Below are 27,882 nucleotides of genomic sequence, written 5' to 3' on the forward strand. Positions count from 1 at the left end.
TGACCAGTTAGTTATCATCTGCATATGATACTAATGAAATCCCAAATGGTTTACGATTCTCCGCAAGTGCCTGCATATACAAATTAAAGAATGTTGGGCTCCAAAAAGAGCCCTGCGGGACACCACAGTGGAGAGGAAAGGTGTTTGAGAAGGACTTTTCATAGTCCTGAAAATATCTATCAGAGAGAAAGGATTTTAACCAGTCCAGGGCAGTCCCTGAAACTCCAGCCCTATGGATCCTTTCTAAAAGAACATTGTTGGAGCTGGCCCTTTTTGCAGGGTCAAACCTAAACTTTTTTCCTTTCTCCTAGCCTTTTTTCTCGCATGGTGTTGGTGGTTCTAGGATTCTGGGCACCTTAGCACTGCTGTCCAGTGTAAAGTGTGTGTGCTCTCTGTGTTAAATATGGTAAGATTGGTCTACACCTGTTTGGCCTATTTAATATACCGGTTAGTCCCTTGTAAAGTGGTATCATATATACCCAGGGCTAGTAAATTAAATATTACTGGTGGGCTTGCAGCGCTGATTGCGCCACCCACCAAAGTAGCCTTCCAAACCTATCTCAGGCCTCTGCCATTGCAGGGCCTGTGCACGCAGTGTTACTGCCGCTGTGACGTGGCACCTAAAGTGTGTGCCATGTCTGTGACCCCCCCTCCCCCCCTTTACTTCATGTCAGTCACCCCTAAGGTAGGCCCTAGCTAGCGCTATGGGCAGTGTGCATTGTGGGTAAAAGGTAGAACATGTACCTTAAGTGCAGGGCATGTCTTGGTAGTGACAAACAGCCATTTTGGTTTCTCACTACTATGAGGCTACCCTCCTATAGGAATGCATTGGGGATTCCCTGATAAGTGTTTCAGTGGCAATTTCTGATATGAGAGGAGCAGCGTGGTCAAGTTTGGTATATTTGGAATGGTGATAATAAATGTGCAGATTTATTAAATCTATTTTAGAAATGCCACTCCTAGAAGTTGGCATTTCTGTGTGCTATGTGTCTGTCTGCCTGATGTGAACTGCATGTCTAGCTTTTGAGTGTCAGGGGCTGGTGAGGTGTGTGTGGCTCCAGGAGGGGCAGGGTGAGTCAGCACTAGGCTAAATAGGATATCTGCATTTGAAGTAGTGGGAGGAGAAGTCCCTGGTCCCTGCAAATGTCTGTGCCTAGCCTGTACAATGCTGGCCCCGCCCCCATGTGGTGTGTCTGATGACAGACCCCCACCTGACAAAGGGGAACAGGAGCCTTTAAACAAAGTGTTCTAATTCCCCCCTGAACCAGTTTAGGCTGGTTCCCCAAGCTCTGAGCCAGGGCAGACAAAGCAAATATGTACTATAAATATAGGGGCTGTGACCCCATGAAGTGTTGTGCTTTTGTGCTTCCAGAGGACTGCTGCTGCTGGGCCCCAGGAGGAACCGCCACGAGGGACTGCCTCTCTGCTGGAGTGCCCTGTGTGCTGGCCTGCCTGGGCCCAGCCTTTGCACCCTGGAACTTTGGGACCAGAGCTGAAAAACTCTCCCAGGACGGGGAAAAGTGCTGGAGCTTCGCAGCACGGAGCGGCATCCCATTTAGAGGGAATCCCGACGAGGGGATTCCCCCTAATTTTTGCCCAACAGAGCGGTAGCCTACCCCGCTTTATACATATTTTAACAGCAGGTGCCCACCCTGCATTTCAGCCACTTTTGGACGGGTGCCCACCCGCTTATGGTGTTTACTGGATGGTGCCCACACTGCAATTGCTTGGATTTGAAGCGGGAGCCCACCCCGCGTTTCACCGCCGCGACCCAGAGAAAAGACAACATGGCTGACCCGGAAGTCAGGCAGGGTGCCTGGTTGTGGACGTGGCGGCAATGAGGAAGTGGGAAGGAGCCGAGCCTCGTGGGCTCGCATCAGCCGTCCAAAGGAGCAGAGAGAGGAGTTCCCGGTAGCGGAGGGCATGCAGGGCACACTGCCGGTGCCTCTCCCAGGTGAGGAGCTGTGACGAGGTGGGGGGAGAGGTGGCTTTGTTCCCCCGCCGTACCAGCTGCCTCGGATGGTAGTGGGAAGCTGCCTTGAAGTCTTTCCCTGCACCGGAGCCCCTTTCGAGGCCAGGTTTTCACAAGCGGTCCCAAAGGAAAGCGGGCCGCTCCAACATTGGGCGCATTGGTTTTAGAGAGTCCCAATGGGGCCTCCCCGGCAAAGTTGGTGCCAGTGTCCAGTTCTGGTCTGATCTTTCTTCACAGCTGCCCGTCCAGACAGAGGGCAGCTGCAACATTTGGCCACATTTGTTTTGTAGGGTCCCATTGGGGGACTCAGGGCACAGGAGCGCCAGTGCCTGTTGTTGTTCTTCAGTTACACCTCCTTAGCGGGCAGCTCCACGTCGGGGCCATTGGCTTGGAAAGTCCCAGTAGGGACCCAGGAGGCACAGTAGTGCCAGCGCCATTCTTTTCTTTGGGGGTATTCAGTTTATAATGAGAAGAGAGGGGTGAGTTACACTCCTGTCCTGCCCCATCGCTTTGCACACTTTGCTGCGCTGCATTTGCAGCTGCGCCCTGACATTTTAGACATAGCGCATTGGAGCCCCTGTGAAAGGCCTGTGGGCCTGGGGGTCATTTTAGGGTGTTATGCCCCATGATTGGGGCATACTGTGTTTATGCTGGTGATGTTCACGGCATAATGTGATTTATGTGGAGCCTATGACAAATGTGAATTATGCACCATGATTTATGCCTCTGATGTCTATGCTAATGAGATTACGGCATACTGTGTTTATGCTGGTGATGCTGATTGCATAATGTGTTTATGCTTATGAGGTTGGCGCATAATGTGTTCTACGCCTAAAGTGATGCTTATTGCATAATGTGATTTATGTTGCAGGATATAATGCTTTGTATAGTATTTTGCCAGTAATTACTGGTTGTGTTCTACATTTACTATTTGTGCTTTGTGATGGTTCTGACAGTGGCCCAATTGGCCTTGGCATGTGTATATTATCCCCTGTAAATATTGCCTAGTGCCAGTTGGCAGAGTGTATATTGTATGATTACTATTCTAATGTGTCTTGGATAATACAAAGGCTATTTTATATATATAACCTTGTGTGGAGTTTCTTTTGTGGTGTGCCTAGTGTGTTGCTGCTGTGTGTGTGTGTGTTGTGCAAACGCTTTACACATTGCCTCTGCGATAAGCCTGACTGCTTGTGCCAAGCTACCAAGGAGGTGAGCAGGGGTTATCTTCAGTGTGTAACTCCCTTGCCCTGACTAGAGTCGTGGTTTCTGCCTGGCTTAGGCGCAAGCCCTAGCAAACCAGAAATCCCATTTCTAACAAACATCATGAGGCACGGTCTCAAAGGCAGCACTACGGTCAAGATGAATAATAGCTTCAATGATACCATGATAAAACCTCATTTTAGAATTCTCCAATACTGCTAAAAGGGTGGTCTTGGTACTATGTTTGGCCTGAAAGCCCGTTTGAGTAGCGTGAAGTCTATTGTTGGATTCAATAAATTCTGAGGGCAGATATTAACGTGTTTTTCAAACACTTTACTCAGCCTTGGCAGCAGGAGAATTAGGCGGTAGTTTGACAGGAAGGTGGGATCTGAGTTTGGTTTCTTTAAAATGTCTTTAACCATTGCAGTTTCCACTCCACCTGGACTATTTCCTTTTCTATAGACAGATTAGCCATCTTCAGTAAAATTGGAAAAATTACTTAGGCAGCTAAGCAGAGCAGCCTGGGGTACGCAGGATCATGATGGGTCTTGGTGTTACGAGCTTCAATTTAAAATTGTTGGTTTTGTTTGAACTTAGCACACTCTTGTCTGGGCATCGCCTGCTCCTTATGCCACAGTTACTCGGATTTCAGCAGTGATTCTTTATGACTATGTTTTGTGGGTTTACTGAGTTGTAGAGGAATTAATATCCCCATTTCTCACCAAAGCTTAGTCCACAAGAGCAGATTTAGAATTCCTCTCAACCCTAGGGGTTGCAGGCCTTACCTAGTTTTCAGAAGTGTGAGAATATGGGTTCCAGTATATGCTTTTTCCTTTTTGGACCACCTGGTTATTGGCTCGCTGTTGTGAGTCTTAGTGATTCCCAATTACTGCAAGTTATTTTTAAAAGTAGTGGGAGTGCTACCCTCCAGTGCATGCCTTTTGAAATAAGGAGCTCTACTGCGCAGCTGGGTTAAGAGACTTTGGATTGGTTAAAAGTAAATATGTGCACACACGTCTAACTCAGCCAGTATGTTATTTTCATAATATCTGTACTTCTTTATGTACATTAAGCCCCTACTGCTAATTGGATTCTAGCTTTGAATCAACCTGATGGGCCAAGTTAAATACTTAGCTGGCCAGCAATGGATTAGAACCTTCCCCTTACTAGGGACCACCTAGAGGTGATTAGGTCTGATCCTGGAAGAGAAAAGGGATGGGGACAGAATGGACATGTCCTAGTTAATTTTTCACACTGCAATAGGTCCAGAAGGCTGATTCCATGACTAAGAGGGGAGCAGCTAGACTGCTGGATCCAATCACAGGAAGGATTCCAATTTAAGATTTTGAAGGGAAGGGACGTCTGCTGTGTTAGGTGAGGGCTTAGCTTAAGCCTCACCAGGAGCTCTTACCAGAGACCATTTTAAGTTGCCATATTGGAAAGCCCCTTAAAATACTGTGCAGGAGAGTTGGCATGGGGTGGAGTGATAATGTGCCATCCTAGGATAGGGCAGAGTGAGCCCATCGTTTAGAACTTTCCAGCCCCACTTATAACGTACCTCTGTACAAGGGAAGGACAGAGAGAGAGAACCACTAATTTTGCAGGACCGCAAGGAAGATGGATCGCCGATTGATGTATCTATACTGACTTGGGCTTTGTGGACCTGTCTTTACAGGGCCAGTGACATTGGCACCCCCAGACTCTCGGGAGGACAGTGCAAGGATAGAACTTCTGGTGACCATGAAGGAAAGTGTTTCCGTGGAACATCTGTGGACTGGTCCAAAAAGTGGGTAACCTCACCATAACACCTGCCAAGAGGCAGGTACGATGCCGGAGGCTAGGAAGCCATTAGGCCCGTGTGGCAATGGAGATTCTGTTTGAGGGCTGACAGATGCTAGTGGTAGAGACCCAGGAGCCAGACAGAAACAGGATCTGCAAGAGGATCTAAGGGGCAAAGCGGCAGGCCCGAGCTAACACTCATCATAGCGAGGGCAGTGAAGAATTAGCTCCACGAAATCTATACAAAATTAGAAGGCCAGGAGGCCTGAAATAAACACTCCTGGGAGGAGCAGCGTACCACCAGAAGCAAAAAGAGCCAAGTCACAAGCTGACATGTAAAATAGTTTTTGAAAAAGTGAGCACTACCACACGCTTCAAACACTATAGTCCCCTGAAGCCTCCAGTGCCCCAGCGGAGAAGGAGTGAGCACTGCTGCACTCCACCGTTTAAATTCTCAGAGTTGGCCAGAGCCCTGGGAGCATGGTGACTTGCTGCCCTCACTCTCTGTGTCTGGGAAGAGTGCATTCCGTACTCATGCTGATTGAGGTGGGGGCAAAGGCTCCTGAGCTTCCTTGCAGTCCCCAGCAAGAGCAGCTTGGGTGCCCTTGTGTTTTTTTTTTTTTTTTTTTTTTTTTTCAACACATCACTCAATGCCCAGTAGCCCTATTAAAAAAAGGAAAAAAAAGAAACAATGACATTTACTGTGCCACATCAAGGAAATCACCTGCCGACAAACGCACACCCCGGAGGCCATTAGCGCTGCTGCAAAAATGTACATATTTTTGGAAGAAATGCCAAAGGAAGAGCAGAGGCACCAACAACAACTGAATTGTTTCCGGGGACCTTTTAGGAAACCAGCAGAACATGTGTTAACAGAGAATCATTACACATTATATTGGCACTGGAAGGTGGCACTATCTCGAGGGGTGTTAATACTGTTTGCATTTGGTATTAGTTTTGCATTTCTTCTTTTAGTATGTGTATGAATCCCAGACAAAGGCAGTAGGCCTGAATGTTAATACCTGCACCCCATTACACTGTGTACAGGCATATGTGGGAGGCAGAGGGGTGTTACTGTAGTTTTAAGGTTCAGGGCTTGCTGGTGTGCAAACAATTACAGGGTGTCATGACGGGTACATCCATCTGCCATCTAGCATGTATTTGCAAAATAATGTATAATACTGGAAGGGGTGGCGTGGCTTTCAGAACAGTCTTGAGCATTGGTAAAGATTGTGGGTTTTCATTTTTTTTGCAATTCTTGTAAAGGTTTCTTGCTGGCCAGGTTCCAAAGGACTAGTTTACATCGGCCTATTAGACAGACTGCGCTTATAGATTGTAAGCTGGCAGTAAGAAAACATATGTTTGCCAATCATCAATTCTTTTGGATTCGCTATCAGATGGATTTGCTGGAAATTAATTAGGATTCACCATACTTGTTGAGGCCAGCACATTAAGACTCTGCAAAGAAGGGTGCTTGCTAAGAAGATTCAGATCATTGCCAGCCTATGTTGCCTGGTCACCTGCCAGCTAACATGCAGTCAGGAACATGGTTTTCAACCAGGTATTCATCTAAGTATCTGTGAGAGCATTGTTGAATGGGAGGAGATGATGCTAACCCAGGCTGTAACATTTCTGTACAAACATTTGTTTTAATCTCAATGAAGGGCAGCTGTAATTCCAGTAGTAGGCTGCCATTCCAATACTTTGGCAGCCCTCCGAACTAACACGGCAAATAAGGCACTTTCTTCCATTGGTGGCCCATATAGTGAGCTAAGCTCAGTGTCAAGGGCTGCAACAAACCCATTTCATTTTGGAAATCATAGTATAAGGGATCTTCAGTATAATATGGGAGGAGCAAGCCACCCCTTAATGATCATCAGGAGTATCCTCAGGTGCACCCACCTCTGCCACAGGATCAAATTCAGAACCAACAAGAAAATGGAGCCACTACGGATAGCTGATAGGTAGAGGCACTGCTTTCTAGTAAGGCTGCATGACAAACAGCTGTATTTGTCATTTGGTAGCACAACATTAGTCAATCTCTAACTGAAGTAGGTACAGGCTCAGATATGTGTATCGGTACTGGACTCGACACTGGCATGGATTTAGGACCGGAGTATGCACTCGAGTCCGCATGGGCCCGGTTGAGTGTTCCAGAGTGACAGGTGACTTTGGGAAGGAACTCATCAGAGGTGCCCAGACCAGATGCCCCTATAGATCTAAGGGGCCAGAAAGAACCAGGTGCTCACTAAACATTTACAGCATAGCCTTTTTGAAGGCTTTAATTTGCTGTGGGGTTGACGCTAGACCAGGGAGGCAGCACAAAGTGTGAAATCTGTTCCATGACCAGTGTCCTCAAGGGAGCGTTTTGAGCAGGAAGTGGAGCAGCAGTGAGAATGGCCCTGTGAACACGACTTGGGATGCACACCATGATTGAAATGGGAGCGAGACCTACACAAAGACTAAAACGACTTTTGTTCGGCAATGTACAGCTTTGCCTCCATGCGTTCTGCTTCACTTTCACATTAATGAGTCATGTTCAGAGTCCAGGTACCAAAGCCACACCTCCTGGGGGTCCGTGACCAACATCAGCCGCCTACAGTCGTGACATGGCTCGAGTCCTGTCAATTTTCTGTGGGGACATTTTTTCCATACGCACTCTGGAAGTTATTTGGAGTCCTCAGAAGACAAATTTGGGAGCAGAGCTCTCAATTAAGTCAGACAGCGTGGAAATAAAGGAACTGACATCAGTACACAGGGATGACACGAATATGCAGCTTTGCTCTGTCATTTCTAGGGTGATATGGAGTAGCTTCGAGCCCCACAGTGCCACCTGTCTGTACAAAGAACCACTGCAACAAAATCCTCCGGATCCAAACTGGAATCTAGAAGATTCTAAGGTGAGCAATCTGTAGTATTACATATGTAAAAGTATCCTTCAGAATCATATTTACCCAACAAAATCACATTCTTGAGAACTTTGAATTGATGGCATTAAAGCTAAAATTGGGAGAAATTTTGAATATTTCAACATCTGGGTTTTTTGGGAGAGGAAAATAAACACAAATGTCAGGATATTGAGGGCATTTTGACGATAAGGCACTTTCATTTTCTATGCACATTGCATTATTTTTTGTTAACTTCACACAAAATATAAATAGTTAACATGTCCAATTATCATTAACAAATGTGTGGGTAATTTCAATGCCAAAAAGCTAGATGAGCGAGCTATCTGATAAACCTGACTTGACTACAATACTTACTTTCTCCATCACCATCTTTATCGAATTCTTCTATCATTGCACGTAGCTCTTCATCGGACATGTTTTCACCAAGTTCCCTTGCAACACGTCGCAGGTTCCTCAAGCTTATTTTACCAGAATCGTCATCGTCAAATAATTTAAACGCTTTTAGCATTTCTTCTTGCGGATCTCGATCTAATATCCAATCTGTAACTACAACATTGAAAGCACATATGAAGGATTTGACAAATGTTCTGCTCATTATGCGCAGAACATAATTGCAATCTGATGGAAAAGTTGTAGGTACATGTTTTTTGACCCACAAACTATTTACAAAGGCATATTACAAAATTAAGAGCAAAACAGGTGTGATCAACTTCTAAAGGGCAAACAAAACGGTTACCAAACAGTACAATTCTATTCAAGAGCAATAACTGAAGGGAAACGAAATTAAATTCCATCTAAATATAGACTAGCGGCATTTAGAAGGGATTCTACAACAGCAGCAACATTTATTTTGCAAAATCCGCTACGCTGTGCGGTAGAGAGCGACTCTTGACCTCTGGTAGGCCGCTCCCCCCGCTGCAGCGCCACCAACGCTAGTGCCAGCCTTGTGCTCCTCTGCTGCTGCCTCCTCCCGGTCCTGGTGCCTCGCACTCGATCTCCGTCCCTGCCGCCTCCTGCTACCGTGTGCCTGTGTCCCTTCCATTGCCTTCTGTACCCTGTGTCCCTGGGCCCCCGCCCGCTTCCCTTCTGTAATCTGTGTGCCTGGGTTCCTCCCTTAGTTCTGCCTCCGTTCTGCCGGTTGATTTTTTCTGCTGCTGCCCCCCCTGCGGCCCGCCACCCCCCTTCCCAGTCTTCCCGCCTCCCTGCTGACCCTCCCTCCCCACCTCTCCATCATATGGCGGCCGCGCGCAGCTGGCCGCCAAAGGCGCGCCTAAGGCAAGCCCGTCTGCGCCCGTCCGCGTCTGGACCGCGCCCAGCGCCAGAACCCCTGGCCCCCACGCCATCGACAAAGCCCGACTCCACTACGACGGCAACACCCTCATCGCTCTCAACCACGGACGGACCACCAACTGCTACAAGGCCATCCCCAAGCGCACCCACGGCCCATTCACCTGCCGGAACTGCCACTTCGCCTGCACCGACGCCGAGGCCCCCACTACAACGGAACCCAACCAACTGCGATGCATCCTGCTCAACACCCGCTCCGCACGCAAGCACGCCGTCGAGCTCTGGGACCTACTCACCACCACATCACCTGACGTCGCCTTCCTGACGAGACCTGGATGAACGAAGTATCCGCCCCAGACATCGCAATGGCCATCCCTGCCGGATACAAAATCTCCCGCAGAGATCGCACCAACGGAGTCGGAGGAGGAATCGCTATCATCCACAAGAACACCATCAAGGTCTCCACTAACACCAACGACACCCTCACCACCGCCGAACACATGCACTTCAAGATCCACACGGACCCCAAGACCACCCTCAGAGGCACCCTTGTCTACAGACCACCCGGCCCACGTCCCCAATTCTGCAACTCCATCGTCGAGTTCATCAGCTCGCACGCACTGACCTCCACCAACTACATCCTGCTCGGCGACCTAAACTACCACCTGGAGAACAACAACAACAGCAACTCCTCCATCCTGATCGACAACCTCGCCACCCTCGGAATGAAACAGATCGTCACCACCCCGACCCACATCGCCGGCCACACACTCGATGCCATCTTCTCCTCCAGCCCCCACGTTGCCTTCAGCCACGCTTCCGAGCTCACATGGACCGACCACCACTACGTCCACTTCACCTTCCAGAAACCCATCACCCGCCACCGCACCCCACAGATCCCCCGCCAACGCTGGGGCAAAGTCACCAAAGAACTACTATTAACACACCTCGCGCGCAACCCACCGAGCTGCCACACCGACCCCGATGAAGGAGCCCGCACTATCAGACTCTGGATGGAAGACTGCACCAACACCACTGAGACAACCCACCGACAGAGGCACCAGCCAGAGACGCAGCTGGTTCACCCTGGACCTCCTGGCATCCAAACGCACCTGCCTAAAACTCGAAAACACCTGGCTCAGTGAGAGAACGCCCGCCAACCGTGCAGTCCACAAAGACGCCATCCGCAACCATCACCACCTCATCAGGACCACCAAAAGAGCCTTGTTCAAAGACCGCCTCGACAACAACACCCACAACAGCAAAGAGCTCTTTAACATCGTGAAAGAACTCTCCAACCCCAGCTCCTGCACCAACGACATCCCGCCATCGCAAGACCTGTGCGACACCCTCGCCGCCTTCTCCACCGCAAGATCACCGACATCCACAACAGCTTCAACCCCCGGCGGCAACCCACAGACCTCGCCGCGTCGAACACCCCGAACCCCACCCACCACTATCCTCTGACCACATGGACCAACGTGAGTACCGAAGACATAATCAAGACCATGAAACCCATCCACTCAGGCTCCCCGTCAGACCCCCTACATCACCACATCACCAACAAAGCTGACAGCCTCATCGCAACCCACCTACGCAACATCATCAACCTCTCCTCCAGAACCGCCACCTTCCCGAGAGCTGGAAACACGCTGAGATCTGAACACCCTACTAAAGAAACCCAAGGCAGACCCGAGCGACCTAAAGAACTTCCGGCCAATCTCCCTGCTTCCATTCCCAGCGAAAGTCATCGAAAGATCGTCAACACCCAGCTCACCCGCTACCTAGAAGACCACAGCATCCTGGACCCCTCCCAGTCAGGCTTCCGCAGCAACCACAGCACCAAGATTGCCCTCATCGCCGCCACAGACGACATCAGAATCCTACTCGACAACGGCGAGACAGCAGCCCTCATCCTCCTGGACCTCTCCGCCGCCTTCGACACCATCTGCCACCACACACTACACATGCGCCTCTACGACGCAGGGATCCGAGACAGGGCCCTGGACTGGACCACCTCCTACCTCACTGACAGAACCCAGAGAGTCCGCCTCTCCGCCTCCCCCGTTCCATTCTGTAACCACCAAAACCATCTGCGGCGTCCCGCAGGGATCCTCACTCAGCCCAATGCTGTTCAACGTCTACATGGCACCCCTCGCCCGCATCGCCAGACTACACAACCTTAACATAATCTCCTACGCCGACGACACCCAGCTGTCCTCTCCTACACCAAGGACCCCCTCATCGCCAAATCCAACTTGCACCAGGGTATGAAAGCCGCCGCCGATTGGATGGAGGCAAGCAGGCTGAAACTGAACGTGGACAAGACGGAGATCCCCATTCTTGGGACCAACCCCTCAGCATGGGACGACTCCTGGTGGCCAACATCACTGGGAACCCCCCCGGCACCTACAAACCACGCACGCAACCTAGGGGTTATCCTCCATTCCAAGCTCAGCATGTCCAACCAAGTCAACGCAGTCCCCTCCTCCTGCTTCCACACCCTTCGCATACTCCGCAAGATCTACAGGTGGATCCAGACAGACACACGGAAAACCGTCACCCATGCGCTCGTCAGCAGCCGACTCGACTACGGAAACGCCCTCTACGCCGGAGCCCCGTCCAAACTCATCAACAGACTCCAAAGAATCCAGAACGCCTCCGTCCCGCACAGAGACCACATCACCCCCCACCTGAGAGACCTGCACTGGCTCCCCGTCGACAAAAGAATCACATTCAAACTCATGATCCACGCACACAAGGCACTCCACAACACCGGCCCAGCCTACCTCAACGACAGACTCTCCTACACACCCAACAGGAAACTCTGCTCCAACGACCTGTCTCTGGCCGCCATCCTGCGGATCCACAGAACCACCTCCGGGGGCAGGTCCTTCTCCCACCGTGCCGCCAAGACATGGAACTCCCTCCCTTTCTTCCTACGACAGACCGCAGACCTCTAGGCCTTCAGAAGACTGCTCAAGACCTGGCTCTTCGACCACTAACTGCAGCTCCCCCCCCCAGCGCCTTGAGACCCTAGCAGGTAAGTAGAGAGCTTTACAAATCCCTGATTGATTGATTGATTGATTGAAAATCCACTTTGAATTGCTTATTAAAAAAGTCTTTTCAGAAACACATTATGATGCCAACAAATTTAAAGCAAGAATAAATGTTGCTAGTTATATGAAAAAAATGCATTTCTTTAACTTGACAGGTTGGATAACTGCTCCCCAAAGCAAAGGAAAATGTTGTCTTTATGGTAATTCCGTCACTCTTAGTTCATAGGCTTAATGCCATTATTAACTTGTAGACATCCCAGCCACCTGTTGGAAACGGCTTACACAGTTGGTTTAATAAAGAACTTTTGCGTGCAGTTTTGTTGTACCCATGCCTACATCATTAGACTCACCCGCCCCATGCCTATGAGAGGCCTTACCAGTACCATTTAACTTCTATAAAAATGTTTTTTTAAAGCAAATGTGAAACTTTGAGCTACATGTGACCTATGGCAAAAGAGGTAGTCAGGAAGGCATTAATGAAGGGAAATAGCCTTTGAACTTAGAGTAAAGAATTCATCGTTAAGGTGATGTTAGCAGACTTTTACTTCCTAGCTCATGGTCATGCGCAACTAGTTGGTAGATTCCACAGCAGCATTGCAAGAGAACCAATGAAAGAAAAGGACGAACAGCACCCAGCAGTTTAAGGTAGGTGAACATGTTACAGAAAAATCCAAAGTTGACATTGTCCACAGAGGAATCTCAAGAGTGCAGTGACAGGACGTGGGCAGTGGCGCTAGAACTAGAGGTGCAGGAGGTACTACAGCCCTCCCATAAATCTTTAAAGAGCACAGATGGAGAATGAAAATGACAGGGGTCCTACAAAGTTTTTTTTTCTGGCTTTTGTTTTATTTTCAAATCCACTGTCTTATAGCGAAATGGTTACTTACTGGTAGATGTTTTGCAGCTCAAAGTATTTTCTAGATCCACATGCTGTGCATTTTCCACCATCTAGTGGTTGGTTCCAGAAAATCCTTCTTAGTCGTCTTGGTTTTCTTTTTCCCTCTTTGTTTTTTTATGGTCTGGCTTGGCAGCACAGATGTACCCAAACAATTATGTTAGCATCATTATAGAGGGGCTTCCATTGTGCAGACATTGTGTGCGTCTACCAAACAAGTGCTTGACCTCCTCGTTATTTATCCAGCAGCCTGAGGTTGAACTTTCAGGGGCACACACGTGGTATTGTAGGGCTATTAAAGTGTTTTAATATAACTCCTCGTATTTGACTTTCTCTGGCAGCTGAACGGATGGGAAGAGGGCAGTCATTGATATACATGTATTTTTAGTTCTGGCTTAACAGTGCAACTGTCACCTTACTTTTTAACCTGCACCAATATTATTCTGCAGTTCTTTGCTTCCGCACAAATACACATTAATTCCCATGTTATTTACTTGGAATGCTTCACATTACCATACAACATTCCTTTGAAGCCAAACCTATTGGCATAGCCAATGCTTATTTTTGGTGTTGTTGGGCATCGTCTTTGGCCATTTGGTGCTATGTCTGTCCCTCTATGACAGCAGATGCACGCCCGGGATTGATCGCTATTTTCAGATTCTATTTTCACCTTACCAGCTAACTGTTTGAAAAGCACTGCAGTCTCTAGTTTTGTTGCACCTCATGTCTTGGGGAGGTGGGTTGGTTGTATGTGAATCCACAAATTTCTTCAAGCTGCATTATTACTCCTACTGGTAGGTAACCATTTTGTTTTGCAGTGTGATTCTTTTCTGGATTTACATGATGTGCATGGATTTTGTAGCAGTAGATTTGAAATGAGGTTGAGCTTGCAAACAAATGTTGAAGTAGTCCAGTCCCACCTGTGACTGTTCACTTGGATGTCCACGCAGCAGTGTCTCGTGAAGCTCTGGACGGATGACACATGGCTGCCCTACATATGTTGCTTATTGGAACCTCTGCTAGGTAGGCCAAGGTGGCTTCTTTTTTTCTCATGGGGGAGTGGGCTTGCTTACCTCTAGCTATGCTTGCTATTTAGTAGCATATTTTGATTATTTGAACTATCCACCGTACAATATCGCCTTTCGTCGAAAGTCAATTTGAACTAACTTCACTTTTTGACTTCCTTAGTCCTTTCTTCCCAACACACATCCTGAGTATGCCAGGCTTTTTCAGCTTGTATTAAATTTTTCTGTTGCTCGAAGAAATCCGGAAGTTGAATTGCTTGATTCAAAAGGAACTGTGGTAGAAAGCGTGGATTGGTCAACACGACTATGCTAAGCATTTGTAGATAGGGCATCAGTGGTGATATGGGTGAAGCTACTCTCTATGTTCCTTCTAGAAACCTTTTTATAACTAGTGCTGTGAAGAAGACTCTCTCTGTATGTACTCGTGTCAGCTACTATTGCTGCCAAGTGCACTTTTAATGAAACATTGGTTAAACTGTTGTCTAGGAGGGATGGTAGGTACCTAGACACAGCGACATCTTGTGCCCTGTTGTGGTACAGTTCCTTTTTTCTGCACCACAGGATAGATTTCCTACATTTTGCCATGTACCATTTTCTGGTACTTGCTCTTCGAGCTTCCTTTAGAATGGCCTCAGGTCTCTTTGGGAGGTCTGGGGCGAGGTTGCTAGACTCATGCTGGTTTCTGGGTGGGGGACTGCCTCCCTGCATGGAGAGTAGGCCATGAGTTGTCTGTAGTCTTTATGTTTCCCTGCACCTTTTCCACTAGGTCTGAGATCCAAGTCTACCTTGCCCACTGTAGGGTAATTAAGATCAGTGCCAATTTAGACTTTTTGCACTTGTTTATCGCTAGAGGTATGAGAGGAATTGGTAGAAAAGCATACGCAAACATCCTTGACCAGTCAATTGACACAATATTTCCTAGAGAGTGGATGCAAAGTGTTGGCAGTTTGTGTTTCCTGAGGTTACAAACATATCTACATCTAGTGATGGAACACTTTTTGATGTACTTGTTGGTTTAACTCTCATTTCTGAGATTACAGATGCATGCCTGCTTAGTCTGCCTCCTTCAATTTTGTCTACACCTATTGTAGTGTAGTTCCTATTTTCCCAATAGGCTCTGCACATTGGAATAACATAAACAGCAGTGTAGACGTAGGACTGAGGTCTTCTAGGTCTCCACTGACTATGTTAGACTTAATTTAGGTTTGCGCCAGCTAGCTCAGAGGTCACTGGAAACTTTCTTGAATGAATAGGGAGAGATCAGCTTCCCTGGCTCAGACAAGAAGGGATTCAGCTTCCGACAACCGCATAAACATGACAACTTTGCTCCCCCAGAATAAGAGTAAATCTCTAGTTGTGTGAAAACAATAGACAGCTATTTCACTCAGTCAATAGTGCGTTCTTAGTTTCACCAGAGTGCAGAGAATAGAGAGACGGGCGTTTTCAATAAAAGATATTATTTATTGAGCAGTCTTCCTTCTCATGCAAGAGAAATTAATTGTCACAATTGCAATACTTAATATAAAGTAAAGTACGTACAGTAAAAGGAGTATTATGAAATAATACTGTAAAAGCATTGATATGGTTTCTTAGCCATAAGACACTTTAAAATGGATAAAATATATACATACATATATACATTGGCTAACGTGCTCAACTGGTGCTTCTAAAATACGTCTACCGGTGTACCTGACCTAAGCCTAATACGTGGGAAGGAGTAAGCAAGTAGCAGTTTAAGTTAAGTTGGTTTTGCCAAGAATCTGATTCAAGAATCCTCTCTAAGGGTTTAGTCAGCACTGTACCTTGGGAATAGAATGTAGGAGGTCTGGTATCTCTCTCTCAGGACTCGATATCCCAGTCACCCGCAAGGGTAGGCTGGAAACGCCGGAGCTGGATTTTCTCAGCAGGAGAAAAGACAGCGTCTTTCTCAACGCGTCAAAGAGGAGGGGCAGCGTCCGTGGGCTTCTCGCATCAGCTGGGCTCTCGGAAAGTAGATAGCTGCTCTGCTCCAAAACCACCACCGTGTGTTTGCTTAAGGCAATGTTGGTATATTTATACCTGAAAGGTGCCGAGTTTGACGTAAGGTTTGGACATAAGACGTCAATAAAGATGTCACTAAGAACTGGCCGTTCTTACAGTGCTCGCAGGAGTTCTATTACAAATCAAAACAAAGCAAGTGGGGATTTCCCAGGTTGCTGGAGGTTTGGCGTGTTGAAAGAACTCGTTGTGCTGTCTAGGAATCTAAGGAAGTAGCTTTTGCTGTGCCTTGGACTGCAAGGGCGATTTACTGAAATATGGATCTGATTCTTATGCCATTATAGGGATATTATTGATTATAGCCGTACAAGGGCATAAAATGGTAATATTGATTCAGGTTCCTAGGTAAAAAAAAAGGATGCATATATATTTAGCTGAACGATTTGCGAAAATTACACATGAAATGTCTCTTAATACAGAAAAGAAGGTCGAGACTATTTCATCACATATAAATGCAATTGCTTGTGCTTGTGTTAGAGGCTGAGGTAATATTTTGTCTCTAGATCTACTAAAAATAGAAGCTCTGTTCTTTAAGAATAGTTCTACTTTAAGCAGAGTACATGTGCCAAAAAAAAGGTAAATATTTTGGAATTTTGAAAAAAAATAATTTTGTTTTCAGGGGAGAAAATAGTTCCAAATGTTTTCAGTAGCTTTTGTTTATCAAAGCCGAAGGCCGAATTCAGAGTTCAGGGGAACGCTGTGTGCCGGTTTGCTTAAAAAGTTATTCTTTCTGTTCAGGGGAGAACATTACTTCAGACAGATGTGCAAAAAAACAGTCTACAGCTTCAGGTGAAAGTTCGGCCATGGTTGAGAATGCTGTAACGGGGCAGTCGTGAGAATGATTGCTATCATCGATGTCAGGATTAGCAATGCTTACAGAAGGTCGTACCTGGGTGATGTTGCTCTCATCTCGTACTTCACTGCCACCACCTAATCGTAGTGGTGAAGTTTCAACGAATGCCATCATCAGGATTGGTAACCGCTGGGGACAACGCGATGCATGAGCCGTTACTGGACTTAGCAAAGTATCGATATCCATTGGTACTGCTGATTGTAGTGTAAGACAGGTGTCCAACACGCATTCTTCTCCGAATAGCATACATCGAAGCACAGGTAAGATGCAGTTCTGCCATATAGGTCTGAATGAAAGAAACCAGGTCATATTCAGATCTCTTAGCTGGGCTAATCCAAGGACTTTAGTTATGCGGTCCCGATAGCGTATAGCCAGGATCGTTTCTTCCATAGTTGCTGGAGTCTTGTCTGCGGTTCGGCTTGCCATATCGGAGCAGAAGAGTCAAAAATAAAATTCCTGCTACGAGTCCCAAAAGTAGTGGTAGGCCGCCAAAGACAGAATGGACAAAATTGGGAAAGATGCCCAGGACTGCTTCGAAGGGTGTTAACAGTCCCGAAAAAATTGTCTTAAATACATGTGCGATACCACTGGCATCAGACATATTTAGGATTTGGCTTAGCATTTCTACGAAATGCACTGGGCAATTAGTTGATAAAAGTGTATGCATCTCTGCTGTTGTCCTTGCAACTTGAAAATCAGACATTTCATTTGTTTCATTTTCACCCTTGAGGCGGATGCCGAGGGTTCTCTGCCTCTCTTGTGCTCTTAATCTCGCTGTGAATAGCAATAGCGGGTTGGTATTGTTATATTTCGTTTTCAGGAGCATATTAGACACTCACACTGTGATTACTATAGCGTGCTTTTAAAAAGTGTAAATATTTTAAACTGCTCGTTTTAATCATTGCGCTCACCTCGGAGCGAGAGTAAAGTCGCCTCGAGGTGCTAGACAGGCTCCAGGAACACAGAGACCTCAGCGCTGTGTTAAAACGCTGACACCTTACATCACCCACCTCAGCAGCCATCTTGAGCGAGGTAGGGTGGCGGTCTAGTCGCTCAAACCCCAACGCCCTCCCAGTCTTTTTAAGGAGTGGAGAGCTAAGCAACCAGTAATTTCATTTGTTTCATTTTCACCCTTGAGGCGGATGCCGAGGGTTCTCTGCCTCTCTTGTGCTCTTAATCTCGCTGTGAATAGCAATAGCGGGTTGGTATTGTTATATTTCGTTTTCAGGAGCATATTAGACACTCACACTGTGATTACTATAGCGTGCTTTTAAAAAGTGTAAATATTTTAAACTGCTCGTTTTAATCATTGCGCTCACCTCGGAGCGAGAGTAAAGTCGCCTCGAGGTGCTAGACAGGCTCCAGGAACACAGAGACCTCAGCGCTGTGTTAAAACGCTGACACCTTACATCACCCACCTCAGCAGCCATCTTGAGCGAGGTAGGGTGGCGGTCTAGTCGCTCAAACCTCAACGCCCTCCTCCCACGTTATGTATAAAAGTAACCGCTTTCCCCGTCCGCGCAGCGGGCGGGCGCAGCGGGCGCGCCGACGGCGCGCCGAAGGCGCGCCAAAGGCGAGCCCGTCTGCGCCCGTCCGCGCCGGGACCGGGCCGAGGGCCATACCCCCTGGCCGATTGACGTGGGCCATAGACCCAGCCCACACGTACACAAAGCTACTGGAACTTAGACCATCAGCTAACGCGCTCTGCTTGCGACGTGATCTCGCTAACCGGGGACATGACCTTGGTGTGGCTTGTCCACATTGCAATTATTCCATCCCTCTATATACGGCCACTGAGTACGCTAAACCTCTGACTATTACTAAAGAGGAATCATTCCTAATAGCACTAATCAATGCCCGCTCACTATGCAAGCACAGCCAAGAAATAGCCGATCTAATCACGGACAACAAACTTGACATACTCTTTGTCACCGAAACCTGGACAAATGAGTCATCAGCGCCAGATCTAGTTACCGCTGTACCCAGCGGTTATAAAGCCTATCGGCAGGATAGAGCCAGGGAAAAAAAAGGAGGCGGTCTAGCGATTATAGCCAGAGACAGCCTCACTGTTACTATTACCCCCATTTCTTCCATCCATTGCGAGGTCCTCCAGTTCAGAATAAAGCTCTGTTCTCTATCTAGTTTTAAGGGATTACTGATCTATCGCCCCCCTGGGGCTAGAACTGGCTTCCTGGCCAATCTCTCGACCATGATGGAAACGTTAGCTACAGAACAAACGCTAACAGTCTTAGGAGATTTTAATTTTCATCTAGACCAGGCTGATCAAACTGATTCAGCCGTTCTCATTTCAGACATGGCAACTTTGGGGCTGAGACAATTAGTTGCGCAGGCAACGCATGTAGCGGGTCATACGTTAGACGCTATATTTTCCAACCTGGATGGCCTTCAAATAACGGACATCTGCCCAATGCCGTGGACAGATCATTACGCCATTTTTGGTAAAATTACCACCAATTCCTTACGTAACAAGAACTCTGCCACAATAACCCATGCGCCGTTTAAAGACTGGAAGAATATTAACCATACTGAATTGAAAACACAACTGGATAAAACCAGTCTAGTAATTTCTACCGACCCGAATGTAGCTACACAACAATTTTACACATGGATTGCCCAGGCCACCGAGAATACAGCCCCCATCAAAACTGTGTCTAAGAATAGGTCCAAACCAACTGCCCCATGGTATTCCACTGAGCTAAGACAACAAAAGCAAATTAACAGGAACTTGGAAAGATGCTGGAGAAAAACCTATGATACAGCAAGCAAGAAAGTTTATAAAGATGCCTTAGGACTTTATAAAGACATGATCATCAAAGCAAAAAAGGTATATTACACCAACCAAATTGAGCAAGCAAAAAACTCCAGTAGACGACTGTACGAAATTACCAAGACATTGGCAGGAAATGCCCCTGATATTATTCCCCCTCCTTCCCAAGCCCTCTGTGAGGAATTGGCTAAATACTTTTTTACTAAGGTGGACGATATCTTTCAAGCCTTCACAGTCAAATCATCTAGGACGAATGACGCGCTCTCAGGTCCACAGCAGACTATTGCTTTCTCTAAATTTCAGGAACTGTCAGATGACTTTACATCGACCTTAGTCTCTACTATAAAATCTGGCTCTGCTTTGGACCCTTGTCCTTTGTCAGTGCTATCACCAGTTTGGGATTCAATTATACCAACGCTGACACAAGTTTGCAATACCATTCTATCCTCAGGAATCTATCCCAAGCTATTAAAGAAAACTCTACTAAAGCCCTTATTAAAAAAACCTGGCCTCGATAAATGCGAACTTAAAAATTACAGACCTATAGCGAGCCTACCATTTTTGGCCAAATTGACCGAAAAGGCGATGAATATTCAGCTTACAGAGTATATTGAGAAGCATCGTCTGCTGGATGACTCGCAATACGGCTTCAGGAGATTTCATGGGACCGAGACTGCCCTTATTAAGGCTGCTGACGACATTAGAGCCATAAGGGATCAAGGCGGGACCGCGATTCTGGTCCTACTTGATCTGTCAGCAGCTTTCGACACGGTCGATCATAACACCTTGATCGACCGTGTCGAAAGGCTAGGCATTGGCCATGCTGCCAAAGACCTGCTAGCCTCCTTTCTCGATGAGAGAACTCAAGCAGTCTCCCTTGGACCATTTCAATCCACTCAACTCACGTTGCCATGTGGTGTCCCCCAAGGCTCATCCCTTAGTCCGACACTTTTCAATATCTACGTGTCGGACCTTGCAAATGTCATCAGAGCATACGGGATGGGCCTAACATCTTACGCGGATGACACGCAACTGGTCCTGGCCATTAAGGGGGATGGAAAGCAGGTAGCCCATAATTTTAAAAATGGAATGAAAGCAATAAGTGCATGGATGGCCACAAATTGCTTAAAACTAAACTCGGAGAAGACCGAGGTAGTCATCTTCGGTTCCCTTCTCCCAGAATGGCCATCCTGCTGGTGGCCTACGGACCACGGATCACCCCCCATCCCAGTCACAAAGGTCAGGAACCTGGGAGTCATTTTTGACAACGGGCTCAGCTTTATGGACCATGCAAATAAAGTTGCAACAACGGCTCATTTTAAATTAAAAATGATAAGGAAGATCAGACCTTTCCTACCAGAGGCATTAATTAAAACACTGGTTTGCTCATTAGTCCTGTCCTCATTGGACTATTGCAACGGACTCTTTCTTGACGCCCAGGTCAGAGTCATAAACAAGCTTCAGTCTATACAGAATGCGGCAGCACGCCTGCTGTCCGGGACTGCCAAGTTTCACCCTATTGCTGAAACAATAAGGCAATATCATTGGCTCACCATAAAAAATCGAATAAAGTTTAAGTCCGTATGCATTGTCTACAAAACCCTTAACAACCAAGGACCCAACACCCTTAAGGAACAATTAAAACCTTATAATCCCAGGAGACACTTGCGATCATCGGAGCAGCATCAATTGGTTGTTCCACGTTCAAAGACGGTGTCATGGGGAGATCGTCGTTTTCTTGTAGCAGCATCCAAGCTATGGAATGCACTTCCTCTTCACATTAAGACGAGTTCCTCTCTCCTCCAGTTCAGGAAACAAGTAAAGACATGGCTATTTAATCAGTGAAATTATCTGCACAATATGGAAACAAACTGATTGGTCTAGCGCCGAGACGCCTTAGGGTATTCGTCGCGCTCAATAAATGTCATAAATAAAATAAATAAAATAAATAAATGACGTTAAAGGCACGGTTGTCTGTAAAAGAACAGACCCATTCTGCTTAAAGTATCAATTCGTATAGAAGAGATATTCAAGGAAGGCCAAATCGTCGCCTCTGTATCAGGAGGGCCGTTTGGATACAATACTTGCATCTAGCAAGTGACCATGGAACTAACGCTTATGAGATATGCTTTCCCAGGCACCATGCCACAACAGCTGTGGACCGTTATTAGGACGTATCTCCCGTTAGAAAGTTGTCTAAAGAATGGCTCTATCTGTGTTGCAGGTGTGCCATGCTGGTGGCATGAAAGGTTATTTGAAGTCCCCTCACAGGCCCCATGCAAATTAATACCTTGGCACAGAAGTATACCGCTTAATGATTGTTTACAATTATTACCACTAAGAAATACATTCTGGTTCTTGTCACTATAACATGTGTGTGTATAAGGTAATTTCCATGATGACTTAATGTACCCTTTACCCAACCTTTCATACTGGCCTGCTGGTATATACTCTTGGCAATTTTTAAATTGGAAAGTTGTTATCGGAATTGTGATTATTCCGTGTATTATCCATTCAATGACAGGTCTTTCTGACATTGTCAATGGTAATTTTTCAATGCTCAGAATCGTATAGTTTGCTCCTTTTTGTGCCAAACTGATTTGTTTATCAGTAAGGTGAAAGATAGAGAACAATGACGTTGTGTTGATTAAACGCCATGGCACATAGCCTGAACGCAGGTTTTGCAACGTCCAGCTTAGCTGCACAATAGAACGTAATTGGGACTGACCATGTTGTAACATTAGCAAGTCCTGATCTATTATATCGATAGCAGATGATACAATACTGTCCAGTAAATATATTCTTGAGGACATAGTCATTAACCCCTTGTCCACAACAGAAAGCGATTTTTCCAAATTAATACGATCAATTTCTCGTATTTTCTCTGCTGTCTCAATTTGAGTCACTTTCCAAGCTTCGTTGTACGCAGCGTATATACTGGCCGCTATGAAACCTTTTTGACGCTGTTTGCGTGGTCCCATTATGAAATCGCGCAAGTCAGCACCGTCTTTGAGTAAAGTCGAGTGTTGCTTAATTTCTGCCAGTGTGGATGTCTGTAGCCATTCAAGGCATAGTTCCCCTACACTGTATGTTGTTACTATCCCTGGATGTTGTCTCTGGGAGTATCTAGGGTCTGGTCTGGTCATTTTTAACCCCTGTATTTTGTTCAGGAATCTATCTTGACAGTTATTTGTGTCTGTTGGCCAGATTAACCATTTTTTCCAATCAGGATGTGTTCTGTTTTGATGTAAAATTTGGGCTACGTCTATCTCAATATCTGTGGTTGTATTATGAAGTATTAGCTTTGGAATAGACGGTTTGTTTAAGTCTTTAATCTTGGCTAGGCCAAGACAAGTAGTCTGTTGAATGGTGTCATTTAAGAACATTATTTGTTCTGGGATCATGCCGGCTCAAAATAATGCTTCTAAACCTTGGACCTGCCATTCTTTTGTACCCCAGATGGTTTTTGTTTCAATGTTTTTCCAGAAATCAAAACCAAATGTAATCATTTTTTTATAAAATGTTTCCGAATAAATCAATTTAGTATTTGTCAACATAGTTTTTATCCCTGTTTTATCTAACAGTTTATAATAAAATGTTTCTGCATCACTTGTGTTAAACCCTGAGAAGTATGGGAATTTCTCATAGAATGTTTTCGAACTGCTTTTAGGTGGAGTTGCACAATGTTCCCATTGATTATATTTAAAAACATTTCTAGGTTGAGCAGATTTATGAAAATAGTGATGTGCATAGTGGTTATAGCAGTACATCTGTTCATAGTTTGATGAACCCTGTAAATAATCATGTTCTGCAAATTTTGCTGACATTACTAGATCTGACATCATATTATTTATGCTTTCAAAGTCCCAATCATCAGAGAATGTACTTGGTTTTACAAAGTCACTAAATGAAACCTTGAATTGATGAGGATATTTCAAGAGTTCGACCGGGCCATAGATTTCGTAATCTGTTTTGTCCCAAACTACCCCGCCGGGTATAGGAATGGCTGTGACATTCACTGATGAAAGTTCTCTTTTCTCGATGTGAGATGACTTGTGTGGCTTTAGGACCAAGTTGATGTTCTTACTTGATGTGTCCATTGTCCTGAATTTTCCCTCAATGAATTTTCCCAAACAAAGTACCATGATGAGCCAAAGCAGGAGGAAAAGTACACCTAACACAATCCAAAATTCAATCCATGGAGAAATCAGATAGGTTTCTTTGAGTTGATGAAAGAGTTCTGTTGCTTTGTCTTCATAAGTTTTTGTTGCTGGCTTTTCTTCAGGTTCGCTTGGATCTTCAGAAAAGTTATCGAAATTGGTGAAGTAGCCAGATGCAGTTCTGTCAATTGTTGGAATTGCTTTTTCAATTTTACTTTCATTAGCATAGTCTGAGGCTACATCGTTGTAGACTGGTGTTTCTTGACGAACTGTTTCAATTTGGGTTTCAAGAGGCACAAGTTCCATGGCATTGTTGCATAGTCCTTTTTTATTCACTGCAGGTTTATCAAATGTGTTAAGTCTCTCAGTTTGAACCTCTTGGATTATAGCAAATTGTGGTATTCTGCTATTTCTTGGGATTCCACTGGGCCTACTACTTATTATTGGCCACATGATTGTGGTTTTACCAGGTCGGTGGATACAACTTGGTTCTCCTTTTTACCAGCAAGGGGCGGTAGTACAACTGGTCTTGTTCCGTTTAGAGATAAGACCGGTACTGCTTTTCTGTAAGAAGGCCCAAATTCCTTCTTCACCGCAATCTTCTCTCTGACCAGATCCCCAATCTTTGGAATCCAGACAGGTCTTGCTGGGACAGGTGGTGTATCTTCAGTGGTTGTTTGCTGCTGTTTTAACTTTATGTTGCTCAGGGCTTTTCTTGATTCATTTAAGTTCTGTAAAACAGTCAAACGATCTTTGATGTCAAAGCATTTTTTCTTATCTTCTACCACTGAAGTTTGACTATCTAAATCCTGAATATACATTCTAGTTCCGAACAATAGTTCGTACGGGCTGAAACCTTTTAGAGAATTTCTTGGCAGATTGTTAAGACTACGTTGGACACTTGTTAAATGTTGGACCCACCCATCACCCGAACCTAATACCTTTGCCGTTATAGATTGCTTTATGTCTCGTTTTTTCTTTCCACAATCCCATTTCCCTCAGGATGGAAGGGACAAGAGTACCGCAACGCAATGCCCATGCTGGTCATGGCCTCCTTATAAGCTCGAGAGCTAAAAGCAGGACCCTGGTCAGAATGTAGCATGCCAATTGCGTATGTGCCGATAAAGACTCGCAAATCTTTTATAACAGTTCTGGCGTCAGCCGAGCGCTGGTGTCTGCAACTTTAAGTGAATCTAGTCTTAAAAGAAATTAATGGGACGCTGGATTTTACTCATAGATAGCCTTATGCTAACTACAGAAATGGCCATGGCAATACTCCAGTTGGCTCGCTACTGCGATCTCTGTTGCAGTTTGGACAGCTCTTTGCAAATTTATAATGTTGCAGGCTCATCCCCGGCCACCAGTATTTTGATTGTAATTCTGTCTGAGATTCCTTGATCTGTTTGTGCCTTGGACCTGCACCCATGTGTGCGTCTGCTATTAATAAGACTCTCCTGTTCATGTTTGGAATTACTCTATCCCCCACTCCAGGAATTCGAGCAAAAGGAACGGAGTTTGCGTCAATTACGTATGTATAATTGAGTGGATAGTTCACGGGTAAGGCTGCACAGTCGCCTTTTGAAGACGTTTTTACCGCCAGCATGGTTTCCCCGTCTATGTATTTTTCTGAACGCTTTTTTATGGCTACGGAAGCCCGTTGAGTTGCTTCCGCTGTGGCTGTATTAGCCAATGACTTCCCTGCAACGCGAACGCCATCACGTTGATGACTCAGTGTGTGTATCACGTGAGTCTTTTGTAGTTCTTTCTGTAAAAGAACTACTTGTTCCCAAAGCATTTTATGCTTGAATGTGGCACCTGTGTCATCTTTGTAATCGTTTTGAACCCAATTCTGCAAGTCATTATTGTAAGATTTGACGCAGAAATGCGAATCGCACACTATTAGTGTCGGGATTTCACGATCCGCATTTTCAAGCGCCATCTTTAAAGATCAGATTTCAGCTCGCTGAGCCGAACAGTTTCTCAGTGATTCAGTTTTTGTTATTTTTGGTCTGAATTTACCACAGCGCCAGCGACCTTTAATAATCGCACATGCTGCATTGTAGGATTTATTATCCACATTGTAATGTTGTACAAATCTGTCCGTATAGATTATACAAGAGTACTGTTGGAGAGGCAGAATTTCGATTGGCAGAGGATATTCTTCTTCATATTTCAAATCATTCAGTTTTTTCATGTTCGGGTCAAAATAATATGTCACGTCTTCTGCTGCAAGTGAATTTTCCCACTGTATCCATTTTGGATCTAGTGCCACCGTTTTTAGATTAACTGGGGTGGATAACGCCTCCAAGGCTGATTCTGCAGTAAAAACAGTTATTCTTTTGCCTTGGGCTTGGGCTCTTTCTTTTGCTACAGCTGTCTGAACGGCCTTTACAGTATTTTCTGTAAGACTGAATGTTTTTTTCAGCTTGTGTGTACAAATGTGATTTGTAAGCTATTGGTACCGTTTCTCCCTCATTAGAGGTCAGGTATGTGAATCCGCATCTTCCTGGGATGACTCGATTACAAGGTTGCGTGTATTGTCACGAGTTTCTAATTTTGTTTTAGCTAACATGTCTGTTTGCAATGATCTCAAAATTTCTGTGTGTTTCTGAGTCCAGTTGATTGGTTTAAAATCAGGTTTTATTAATTCGTAGAGAGGTTTAACCCTCTCTGCATAATTTAGAATGTAAGTTCTTCCAAAATTCAGGAAGCCTAGTATCGATTGTAAGTTCTTCAGCGTTTTTGGTGCTTGGAGTACAGCGCACTTCTCTAAGAAGTTGTCTGCTAGGCTTTTGCCTTCACTTGATAATTCGTATCCTAAAAATAGGATAGTTAGATGGGCAATTCGTGACTTTTTAAAGTTGAATTTGTAACCCCCTGCTGCGAACCCAAGTATTATGGTGTTCACTCTTTTCAAGTGAGTATCCAGGTCATCATATCTGAGATATGTGAGGTCATCGACATAAGATAATGCCTCATCATCATATATTTGGAGTAACTCTGTTACTCTTGCTGAGAATAAACCTGGGCTATTATTGAACCCCTGTGGGAGTGACAGAAATTTACCTGAGACCCCATTATTGAGAAAGCGGTTAAATACCTGCTTTCCGGTGCAATGTTTTGACAAAAGAATCCATTAGTAATGTCTAATGTTGTTTTGAATTTTTTGCAAACTATGTTACTCATTAGTGCCGCACTGTGCGAATTTTGTACAGCAAATGTCTTGCAACATGAGTTAATGTGTCTGTAGTCCAAGACTAGACTATATGAATCGTCTGGTTTGGAGACAGGAAACAAAGGATTATTCATTTGAGAGGTGCATGTTTCAATCACCCCCTGGTATTCAAGTTGATCTAAGATCTCCCTGACCTGTTTTTTAGCTTCTTGCTTAATTGGGTACTGTCTTTGTGCAGTTGGTTGACATTTTAACCGGATTTTGTGAGGAGGAGAGTCCTCATCCCATCCTACATGATTTTTATATAATGCAGGTGCTTGAGCTACTGCCCATTTTCTTGCATATATGTATTTTCTATGTATTGGAATATGATTTGCGAAGGCAGGCATAATCATTTCTTCGCCATGAGGGCACTCCGTGACAAACTCCGGTGGCCAGTCTTTCTCAGCTAATAGGATGTCATAGCCTTTTGAGAGGTTATCCCAAAACAGACCCCTTACCTTCCCAGTCTTATCTCCCTCTATACGCAATGTTATTTCGTATATTTTATGAGGTCCCCTAACTCTGGTATCTGCAGTTTTCACCTGAATGTATTCATTCGTGTCCACTGTCTCCAGATGATTCATCAGGATCTTGCGAGCTATTGTCACTTCTGCTGCGCTGTCTAGCATCGTCTGTGCCCACTCTCCGTTTTTCAGCTGTGTCCTCAGTATCCTCGGCATGTTTGATTATTTTAATAC

At 45.5% G+C, this 27,882-nt stretch overlaps 1 protein-coding gene across 3 annotated transcripts in view; it reads right to left on the reverse strand.

Annotated features, from left to right (window-relative positions):
* CETN3 (centrin 3) overlaps positions 1 to 27,882 on the reverse strand; it is a 111,726-nt gene that overhangs the window by 16,061 nt on the left and 67,783 nt on the right. For all 3 annotated transcript variants that reach the window (XM_086960898.1, XM_086960900.1, XM_086960899.1), the window contains exon 5: positions 8,218 to 8,409. In XM_086960898.1, the coding sequence (XP_086817024.1) occupies positions 8,218 to 8,409 (192 nt within the window). The remainder of the gene's footprint in view (positions 1 to 8,217; positions 8,410 to 27,882) is intronic.

The sequence above is a fragment of the Lissotriton vulgaris genome, chromosome 3_1, assembly GCF_964263255.1.
Source record: "Lissotriton vulgaris chromosome 3_1, aLisVul1.2, whole genome shotgun sequence".
Lineage (NCBI taxonomy): Eukaryota > Metazoa > Chordata > Amphibia > Caudata > Salamandridae > Lissotriton > Lissotriton vulgaris.